The 11,906-nt window shown below is 34.2% G+C and overlaps 2 protein-coding genes across 2 annotated transcripts in view; both read left to right on the top strand.

The window, feature by feature from the left end:
- The first annotated feature begins 62 nt into the window (after nt 1-62).
- Nucleotides 63-2,150, top strand: LOC132915641 (cell surface glycoprotein 1-like). The gene is made up of 2 exons (XM_060975475.1): nt 63-506; nt 1,592-2,150. The coding sequence occupies exons 1-2, from the start codon at nt 180-182 to the stop codon at nt 1,745-1,747; spliced, it is 483 nt and encodes a 160-aa protein (XP_060831458.1). The 5' UTR covers nt 63-179; the 3' UTR covers nt 1,748-2,150.
- A 6,707-nt stretch (nt 2,151-8,857) lies between these two features.
- Nucleotides 8,858-11,906, top strand: part of LOC132915635 (E-selectin-like) — a 171,253-nt gene continuing 168,204 nt past the window's right edge. The window contains exons 1-4 of the mRNA XM_060975472.1: nt 8,858-8,867; nt 9,784-10,016; nt 10,618-10,829; nt 11,567-11,781. Coding sequence (XP_060831455.1) covers nt 8,858-8,867; nt 9,784-10,016; nt 10,618-10,829; nt 11,567-11,781 — 670 coding nt within the window. The remainder of the gene's footprint in view (nt 8,868-9,783; nt 10,017-10,617; nt 10,830-11,566; nt 11,782-11,906) is intronic.

Here is an 11,906-nt window from a genome sequence, read left to right as displayed (position 1 = left end):
GATGGAACAACAACAACCAAGATCCCAGTGGTGGTCTGCTAATAGGCGCTAATAGGCGAAGCTATAGCTGGTTCGTGTTAATCCTTAGCATCAGTGAGGTATTGGCAGACTTCATCCTGGTACTGTTTAGCTGCCACTTTTATGTAACTTTGCATCGGAGGGTGCACAGCTGTTTCCAAATGGAGACAATCGACGACGTAGTAAACAATGACGAAATCGAGATGCATGACGTGGTCCAGCACAGCGAGATGCCGGGTATTCAACCGCCTTGCTTGGTGCAGCCGCTTATGCAGGTGAGGCCGAATCCTCTCCCACGACCCTTCTCGGCTACTTACGGCTCGACCTTACTTAAATCGACGCTCATCGCTGAACCGACGCCCAGCGATGATCTGACGCCCAGCGATGAACTGACGTCCAGCGATGAACCGATGCCCATGGCTCGACCATCTCGTAGAACTTCCGCTATTATATCACGAAGCTGGCAATACCCTCATCCATTGCACGAAGTAGGTATTTCATTCGTCATCCTTCACGCTAGAAGATAAGTATCGCCGTGTAAAAATAGCCATCAGTATCTTTGACATCGATTTCTGCCGTTTCCCTTTCCATATATAATTATATGCGTAACCACGGAAAAAATTCTTGAACCGTTCTTGTCGCTCCTAATTGCTCTTTCGAAATCTTTTTTGGCAGATTTCAATATTTGTGAAAGCGAAACGTAGCGAATTCTATTTCTTAAGATTCCTTTTGTACTTGATTTGATACGTAAGTGTTCTTAAGATTGTTGAAATTCCATGGAAAATGGTTAATCCCCTACTTACTGTGGCTATTTCATACGACTCGTATGTCATTTAAACGTTTCATTTAAAAATGAGAGTATGTGTCAATACTTGTTATGGCCATTGTATTTATTTGAATTCATTGAGAAAATAATTGTCATATAATTAAACCATCAGATTTAATAGAGGTGAAATTCATTTAAGAAATTCATTCATGAAATTAATAAATTCATTATGTCACTTCAAAATTTCTCTTGTATCTTCTTCGAAACTACAATGCTCTCTGATCCAGCTATCGCGAAATTTCTAGAACTATACATCAAATTTTCATCAAATTTTATTCTGCATAATTTACTATTATTTTTGCAATTTAAAGCTTTATATCTTCGGAAGAAATTCAAAACCAATAATGTAATGGCACAAACTCTCCTATCCTACCATACTACCATTATATTTATTATTTCTTAAAAACAGACCAATGAAAATAACATACAAAATTGTTGTATTTTCATTACTGCAAGGAATAAGAATAGGCACATAGAATTGTCATTTACAAATCAATTCAGTTAATCAGTTAACTATTTAGTATTTTTTGATCTTTTAAATAATTAAATATAAAAACAAAAATATATGTGGAATGAATATAAGTTTTGGAAATATACTTATTATACACATATATTTACAGAAAAAATTTCTTTAAAAGAAAATTAATTTAGATAGAATATCATTTCATATATTATCATTTATATTCTTTAACGATAGTTAAAGGAATAATGAATAATGGTATTTAATTTTACATTCGACCCAAACAGAGATTTCAACAACGTACCAGACGGCCGATAATGAGAATGCCGACTATCGGCGAAGAAGAGGAGCACCATATACACTTGTATAATGGTATCGACGGTACAGCGGCAGAAGACTTTGTGCTGATATTGATTGCACCCGGCCGACAGTGGGACAATTAATTTCCGATAATGAAATGTATTTAAAACATTGTTAAACACTGTATCAATTTCTATCATGTTGCAATTGTTCTCTATTGTATCTATTGTTATGTATCATATCCCTTAATTGATTTTCAAAATTCTTCTTTCATTAACGTATCTAAATTTGGTTGATCTAGTATTAAAAGTAGAAAGTTTTTATCATTTCAATTATCAACGCTTTGAAAATTTGTTAGACAATTGTTGTTGTTACACATAGATACATAGAATAGATATATAGATACATGTCGTGTTACTCGATGTATAGATATGATTATATTTAATAAGTAAGATTTAAAAGTTAGTAAATTTATATATTTTTTCTGTTGTTTATCATGTAGCTCTGTGTATTTGTTGTGAAATAAATTCCAAATATAAACTATAATTGTGATATTTCTCGCCAGTCACTATAGGTTCTTACCAGTAATAGCATTTCTTTGTTTAATTAATGAATATATTATGATTTATTTCTTTGCAATATCATAAACAGCATAAGTTAACTTAAGGAAATTGTATTTTCGTCCAGTCGCGGGGAGACGCGTTCGCTTTGAGACGCGTCAACAGGAGTCGTAAATTCCCGTTACGATGTAAGAATCGACACCGCGAGCAGGGCGATCCCCTGATTTCAGTTACGATAATAGGGGTGATTGTGTTGGAATAACTGTAGTCTACAGTTATCTAGTATATATTTATTTATCACCATTAACAACACGTGAGACTTACAGAAATTATTTTTACATCTTACCCGATCTAACCCAGCAAAAGAAGAAAAATTACAACAAACGCAAATACTAGGAGGGCTGCAGAAACAGAAAGTAAGCAGTGGCTCCAAGAAATCCCACTACAAAACCCCTTCAGCATACTACCACAAGAGAAGGAACCAGAAACAATTGAAACAACTGAAAAATCAAAACATAACGCCAAACCACCACCAATATACATCGATGCGCAAGTAATAGACCCCCTCCTCGAACTGCTAAACAATACGGCAGGCAAAGAAAACTACTCAATAAAACAATTAAAACTGGACCAGGTAAAAGTGCAAACCAACGCCCCAGAAACCTACAGAAAAGTGGTAAAAGTGCTAAAAGAAAAAAACGCCGGGTACCACACCTACCAGCTAAAAACTGACAAAAGCTATAAAGCAGTTATCAGAGGGCTACACCCAAGAACAAACACAAGCAACATATGCGACGAACTAGCCAAAATCGGACACCAGGTAAGGGCAATAAACAACATAACAAGATTTGATACCAAACAACCACTACCGCTGTTCCTAATAGAAATAGAACCGAACAAAAACAACAAGGAAATCTTTGACATTAAACAAATCTTAAACACAATAATCACGGTTGAACCACCCAGACAAAAAAAAGACATACCTCAATGCATGCGGTGCCAACAATATGGGCACACAAAAAATTACTGCAACAGAAACCCGGTGTGCGTCAAATGTGCAGAAAAGCACCTGACAACTTACTGCCCATATACGGGAAAAATAAACGAGGTAAAGTGCTACAACTGCAACGGAAACCACCCAGCCAGCTACAAAAGCTGCCCAGCCAGAAAAATACTCCAACGTAAATTGTTTCCGCCGCTTAGAAGCAGGACATATAACTACCACCACACACAACAAGACAGGGCAGAAGCTGAGACACCAATAAAAGTACAGTACGTAATGAACAACAACCACAACAATATCAACACCACTGGCAGTCGAAGCTACGCGCAAGCAACCAAGGAAGTAACACCCGTAGCCAACCAAAACCACAACAATAACACCAACGACGCTACAGAAATAAAAGAACTATTAAAATAATCCATCAAAAGCACCGACATGTTAACAAGAACGATAAGCGAACTAAACGAAGCATTCAAACAGCAATCATTACAAATCACAGCTATGATACAACTGATAACAACCATGCTAAGCAAAAAGTAAAAACGGACATACTAAAAATAGCTGCCTGGAACTCTAACGGCCTACAACAAAGGGCCATTGAAACCAAAGCATTCCTATACCACAACAACATAGACAAACTACTCGTATCAGAGACGCATTTCACAACAAAAAGCTACACAAAAATACCGCACTATACCATATACGATACCAAGCACCCCTCAGGAAAAGCACACGGAGGAACCGCAGTGATAATAAGAAACGACATTAAACACCACCTACACAGCCAAGTTAGTAAAGAACACATACAAGCAACTACCGTTACCGTACAAACTAGCAGCAACCGTCTACAGCTGTCAGCAGTATATGCACCACCGCGACACAAAATTACAGCACAAATGTGGGAAGAATACTTCCAACAACTAGGCGACAAGTTTATCGCAGCAGGAGACTACAACTCAAAGCACACAACATGGGGATCAAGAATCACTACACCTCGAGGCAGAACCCTGGAAAAACACATCAGGAAAAACAATCTCAATATATTATCCACAGGAAGACCGACATACTGGCCGACAGACCTGAGCAAAATCCCTGACCTACTCGACTTTGCAGTCACAAAGGGATTAAACGGAAATAAAATAAATATAGCATCCAGCCTCGAGCTTAGCTCCGACCATACACCCATAATAATAACATACAGAAACAAGCCAATACTCTACAACAACTCAGAGACGCTATGCAAGAAATCCACTAATTGGCAAACCTTCAAAGAAATAATTGAAAGCAAAATCAACTGCAACATCCCACTGAAAACGCCCCAACACATCGAACAAGCTGTAACAACACTTACAAAAACTATACAAGAGGCAGCACGGGCAACCACAAAACCAGCAACTACCACTAGACCAACAAAACAAATCCCATCAGACATCCTCGAAAAAATTAGAGATAAAAGAAAAGCGAAAGCAAAATGGCAAAAACATAGAACAAAAGAAAACAAAAAACACCTAAACAAACTCGCAAAGGAAATAAAAAACGAAATAAAAGAGCACAACAACAACGAATTCACAAAGTTCATAGAGTCACTATCTGCACACGAGAACTACAACTACTCACTATGGAAAGCCACAAAAAAAATAAAGAAGGCGATAAAACCAGCCCCAGCAATCAGAAAAGCAGACAACACATGGGCAAGAAGCAACGAAGAGCAAGCCGAAGAATTTTCCATCCACCTATGCAACACATTTACACCACACAACATCAATAACAGCAACCAGAACAGCCATACGGACGACGACGCGATAGCCACTAGCACTGCAATCGACAAGCAATACACCATACCCAAAACAACAGCACAAGAAATAAGAAACATAATAGAAAAAACAAAAAACAACAAAGCACCAGGAATCGATCTAATCAATGGCAAAATATTGAAAAACCTCCCTCCAAAAGCGATACGGCTAATTACAATAATATTCAATGCAATACTAAGAATACAATATCATCCTACATTATGGAGGCACAAATCATAATGTTACCCAAACCAGGCAAAGACCCACATGAAGCAACATCCTACAGACCAATATCACTACTCCCCGTGCTCTCCAAAATACTAGAAAAAGTAATATACGCCCGACTAAAACCAATAATAGAGAATGAAAAACTAATACCAGACCATCAATTTGGATTCAGAAATAAACACTCCACCATAGAACAAATGCACAGGCTTGTCAACGAAATAATACACACAATAGAAAACAAACAATATTGTACAGCCCTATTCATGGACATAGAGAAAGCTTTCGACAAAATAAACCACGAAAGCCTAATACAAACAATCAAGAAACAATTCCCGGAAAAAATATACCAAATAATAAAATCATACATAAGCAACAGAACCTTCACAGTAAAAATCAAGGACGCACACTCCGAAGCAAAAGACATCAAAGCAGGTGTTCCACAAGGAAGCGTCCTAGGACCCATACTATACACACTATACACGGCCAACATTCCAGCAACTACCAATAGCAAAATACTGACATTCGCAGACGACACAGCCGTGCTAGTCAGGCACACTAACCCTGTAACAGCAGCCACAATACTACAAGAGCACATCACAAAAATAGAAAAGTGGCTACAGGACAAACAAATCAAAGCTAACCATGACAAATGCAACCACATTACATTCACATTGAGAAAACAGATAACACCAAACATCTTCCTGAACGGCACGCAAATAACACAAACAAGGCAAGTCAAATACCTTGGACTTCACATAGATACACACTTCACATGGAAACAGCACATCAAATCAATAATAGACAAGATACAGATAGCAAGGAGACAAATGCACTGGCTAACAAGCCGAAAATCCAAACTAAGCACAGAAAACAAACTGAAAATATACAAAATAATCATAAAGCCAATCTGGACATACGGAATTCCACTATGGGGAACAGCAGCAATGAGCCACATAAACAAAATAGAAACAATCCAAGCCAAAATCCTTAGAACAATGGTAAACGCCCCGTGGTACGTTAGAAACGAGGACATAAGGAAAGACCTCGGAATATCAACGGTCAAGGAGGAGATTACCAGATTCGCAACAAGATACAGAACAAGAATAGAAACACACCCGAACCAGCTGGCAGTTGAAACGTGCAACACAACAAACATCGCAAGAAGACTAAAAAGGAAACACCCAATAGACCTCATAAAAGATATAACTTAGAAAAAACGAAGCTGGCACCCCGCTGGGGGTAGCCGCCCACATGCTATATTATTTTTTATTTATATATTTTTTTTTTCTTCACCAACAAGATATAACACTTTACCAAATGTCCGCAAGGACAAATTGTAAAATAACCAAAATAAAATAAAAAAAAAAAAAAGAAAAAAGACTGACTCGAGATGCTACAACGGACTGTTTTAGCGCTGGTTAGGAAGGTACTTCTACCGAGGGTCTAGTCCCTTTGGAAAGGCCTTTTTAGTTATTGTTTCAACAGACGTGGCATGCAGGGTGTTCGGTCTATTTGGTTACTGAGCGAATGGTTTCCTTGAGTGTGTGACACATGCAACGTGCATGGAATGCTGTGTTCTCCTTCGCTGTTCTAAAAAAGAGATATATTTTAAATAGAGATCGCTTTATACATGTAACGCATACATGTAACACCGTTTGACTTGTATAGATCATGCGCGGTAAATATTTTTAAGAGTTTTGACTGAAACTTATTTGGATTAGATTTAAATTTATTTTTTGTTACGATACCGGAGAACGTAAGAACACTTTCTCGTAGAAACAAGGAAATATTGAGTAACATTAATTGAAAGATCTGAGAGAAAGATCTTCTAGGTATACAGGTATTATCTTTTCACCGACTTTCCCTTTTTTCATTTTTTAAGCAGATTCAGATTTGTATGCAATTTAATATTATCACGTATAAGTATCAATCACCTACTAATCTATGTATCACAACTCACTAATCAATTCACTTACGATACCTCCATACTAATAATAATTTTCTAATTATAAAACCTGCTTATTCCGCGTTTTTATAACGTTATGTCTTCTTTTTAATTATTTAATTTTTTGCGTTTGTTCCAACATTTTTTCTAATATATATAAAGCACTTTGATAACAATCTAATTTTTTTAATTTCCTGTTTTGTTTGATTGTTCAATTTATTTGATTTCCTGGAAAAAAAAGTTACACTTTTGCATTAGAAATCACTTCTTGTTACATCTGCTACAGACTGTTTAGAACCGAAAGTTAGGAAAATAAATTAAAAGGCTAAAATTAAAGTTTTAAGTTATAGTTTTGCTTATCCAAAACTTATTATCTGCGTATATAATGCTTATAGAAATTCTATAAGTTATTAGCTCTGGAAAACGTAATAGGAAATTTTATTAACGATATTTTATTTTATCTATTAATTTCTAATTATCTGTTTATCATACAATTTTATCAGTTTTACGGATTCAGCACCTTAACGCACCCGTTTATTTTAATAAAAGTATGAGAGATCGTCCGCGAAAAAATGTTTGATACATATTTTTTTTATTAATAATATGCAAAACATCTTAAAAACCAGAAGATACAAGAATAAATTTCCTTTAAATCTCATATTGTCGAATAAGGATCCAAAAATTTTAAAAACAAAATTCTCCAAGCAATCATTTATATATGTAATTATATATGTAATATGAATTATTCAGATAATTTTTCTAAATGTTAATCCACTTTCGCGTAAATTTTTGTATGTGGACGTGTATTTTTCGAATGTGCCATATTGTAGATTTTTACTGCTGTAGATAGATACTGCTCACCTGTAAAATACTTTAGTCGCAACCTGTATACAAATAAATCAGGAACAAAATAAAAATACAAGTAAAATATTTAGCAGATAATATAAATATAAATTTATATTCATAAAGTTCGAGAAAGATTTCAGAACAAATTTTCTTATTTTTATTACATTACATTTTATCTGATTCACACTAAATTCAGCAATCGTCTTCAAAAATAAGTGACATACGTGTGTAAGGACCCTAATTTCAACGCTATTTAATATACTATACAAATTAATTCAAATGATTATTAATATTAAGAATATTGTATATAATTATAAATAAATAAAAATAATTATATTATTTCATAAATACCCAATTATACTAACACATAAATAAATGAACACATAAACATGTAAATAAATATATATTAAACAAATTCAAAGAAGCGGAAACTAAACTATCGCTGCAACGATGCATCGTTAGAAACGCGATTTCTAATATCGCAGAATGACTCGAGAAATTTCTCCGGCTGGATACTTTTTTATGTAAACGAGTAATTGTCGCCATTTCGAAGACGATTACAAGGGACAAAGCGTGGAAAGCATGTAATTGGAGTTGGTGGTGGCTATGAACTCGGCGACGACTTGACCATCTGGTCACACCTGAAATGTTTTCCAGGTCGGAAGATGTAGTCCTTACCTAGCAGCGGATTATTGCAGATGATTTTATCCGTTCAAATGCAATTGCCGCGACAGGATAGCAATTTGAGACGCCAGTGAAAGCCTAGATCGATGCGAACTGCATTCTACTAGATTGTTTCTGAAGTATCCTCTTCAGTAATGTAATATAACACATTTTATTATCTTAATATCAGGGTATTCTTCTTCCGTCTTTGATCGATGGAAGCTTGTGAGTAGAATCGAGTTTATCGATAGAAATAAAGAGGGTTATTTTCTGTATATTCGTTCTTGTCGATTCTAGTCTTTTATTTGTTGTATCGTGCATTACTACAATGTAGTTGTTTCAAAACTTGAAATTTCATGAGATCATTTTCTTCCACATTTAGATAAAGGCAAATTTGTCTCGTCGGTGGAAATAATTGTTCTTCGTATTATGGAAGTTTCAATTTGAGGGCATTAGATTCTATCTAACGATTTTGCCAATTTATGATTTTAAATCACTGTAATAAAAAACTGTGTTTTAATGGAATACTAATATAGGAATACTAATATTTACAAGAAAAGGAAATCGGGCGTTTTATTTAAATTGAATTAAAATACTGATAGGATACTAATATATTAATATATAGCTATCGTCATATTTTTTGCTTCTCAAATCACTTTCTCTTTCGTTAGTAATTACAATATTCGTATTTAATTACGATTACCACACTCACAGATATTAAATTTAGGTACTTTTAATTAGCAATAATCGAACATACAAATAAATTAATAATTTAACATTATTACCCAAGTGACTGAAAAAATACATCAATTTCTATAACAATGTTAAAAAAATTACTTAAATAACAATAAAAGTAATACATAAAATAAGTCTAAAAGTATGCAAAGTGCATTAATAAAAAAGTTCCGCTAATCTACATTTTCGAAAAAGCTGATATTTCAATGAAAAACTTGATCTTTTATATATATACTTGATTTTATACACGTATGTATGCATTAAATCAAATATCAATAACTCACTGAAGATATTATTATACACAAATAACGGTGCTTTTAAATTGTCGAGAAATACAATTTCTGAATCACTTTCTATCACTCGAAAGATATCAAGTTCAAATTTTTCACACGTTCTCTGATTGCAGGTGATGGTATACCCGGAACAATTGTTGTTCGTGTGGGAAACAATCGGCCGGACTTGGGAACGAATCCAATTTGCAATCGTTTCACCGATCCCCTCGAAGAAGGGCAACCTCTTTTTTTACCCTGTAATCCGCCTATGCCTGGAACTTTCGTTTCCGTACACTTGGAAGCAAATACACCGGCACTAGTTCCAGTGCAACTTTCATTGTGCGAGTCCTTCGTGTACACTGATCAGGTACGATCAATTTGCTCTACCTGTTTCAAACAAATAAAATTATCCAAGTATCATAAATAGCTTTGTTGTAAGTTATATAATCTATACAATATATATAATATGCAAAAGATATACAAAAACTACGTATAATGCTTGTTATAATATTTAGCAGGTGCAACAAATCTCCACGTAAGTTCAATTTTTTAAATTGTGTTTATAAAAATATAAACTTTCACGAAACTTCCCCTTAGTTACCTTCATAAATTTTGAATCCATGAATGTGAATTATGTTTACTACAGAAGGGACTAATTAATGTGAATTTCAATTGTTAAAAATGGATAATCAAGTTTTAAAAAATATCACATTTCAAAAGACTCTTTATATATACCTTATTTATCATTTCTTATATATATTTTGATAATGTAATTCATTTTGTAGATATAATCAGTATTTTAACACTTTCTACTAATTAAAATGTACCAGGGTTATTAGAAAAACTTGAGTTTTAGGGTTTTTATACTGACTTTTACACCGATTATTCTTTTCTTATGTGTATATTCTTCTTTATGTAAGGTTTTTCCTTTTTATAATTTAAAGAAACGTGACTACTTTTTTATATAGGCTCTTCCCATCGAGAGGTGTCCACAATTTAGAGATCAGCCACCAGGTTCGACAGCAACCTACAATGGAAAATGTTACATATTCTACAATCGCCAACCGATGATATTCCGAGAAGCATTGGCATTCTGTCGTGCACGAGGTGGTACTTTAGTGGATGAAAGTAATCCTGCGTTACAAGGGTTTATTTCGTGGGAACTATGGAGGAGGCACAGGTACCGAATTCATTAATTGTCCACCTCTACGCTTCGCTATCTACTTTCAACTCTTTTCTGTAACATATAACTAGTTCAATTTAATCAAAATCAGACTGATCTATCTAGTTCGTTACAATAGACAATTTATTATATTTAATACTAATAGCAACTTTCATCAAACTGTTATTTTCATATTTAATAGTTAATAAAAATGCTACAGGAAAGGTACAGATATTATTCTATACGGTAGTAATAAAATTTTAAAATAAACACTTTAGCTTCAAAACAAGTCAATTTTCCTATTGTACCATTTGTACCTTGTAATTTGAAATTACTTCTATTACTACCATGAAATAAACTAAACCTACCTTCTGACGTAAATTGTTTACAGTGGCGAGTATAAAAATAGGATAACTTGTACTCATAAATACAAATAACATTAGAGTGAAAACTTTCGTTTCTATTCTTCTTCTTTTATATAGAATTCAAAAATACATCTCTTGTAAAATATTAAATAAATTTTAATCAATATGTAGCAGTTAAATACGAGCAATAACAAATACAAATAATTAGATTAGAATCTTAGATTCTGATACATAGATAATTTAATAAATTATTATAGAAATAGTTTAAGCGAAAGGTAAATTACCATAAAGAGAGTTATTATCATAAACGAAAAAATGTTCAATGTTCATTGTGTAATAAGTGTGTTTTCAACAAGCATTTCTAAAAAGATATACCTTATCTTTATTAAGGAGTGATACTTCGAGTCAATATTGGATGGGTGCAGTAAGAGATCAAAAGGATCGTACGGTTTGGAGGTGGACAGGAAGCGGCGACGAAGTTTCTGTTTCTTTCTGGAGTCTACCTCAAGGCAGCGAAGAAGACTGCGCCCGATATGATGGTAGTAGAGGATGGCTTTGGTCTGATACTCCTTGCACAGCTCGATTAAATTTCATCTGTCAACACCGTGAGTAACAAGTATTTTCTCATTACTATCGAATTACTATCGAATGTCATCTATATAAATGTCATCTTCATTACTATAGAAATATATATATATATATACTTAATTCTTCATAGATATCTTAATAC

The sequence above is a fragment of the Bombus pascuorum genome, unplaced genomic scaffold (genome assembly GCF_905332965.1).
Source record: "Bombus pascuorum unplaced genomic scaffold, iyBomPasc1.1, whole genome shotgun sequence".
NCBI classification, from domain to species: Eukaryota; Metazoa; Arthropoda; class Insecta; order Hymenoptera; family Apidae; genus Bombus; species Bombus pascuorum.
The sequence above is the reverse complement of the archived record's forward strand: the minus strand, read 5'-3'. Positions and strand labels throughout refer to the sequence as shown.

What these genes read in the sequence shown, in the direction of transcription:
- LOC132915641 (XM_060975475.1), top strand. Translation starts at nt 180, where the DNA reads ATGGAGACAATCGACGACGTAGTAAACAATGACGAAATCGAGATGCAT. An exon ending in ACCCTCATCCATTGCACGAA is followed by an intron (nt 507 to 1,591) that starts GTAGGTATTTCA and finishes CGACCCAAACAG; the next exon opens with AGATTTCAACAACGTACCAG.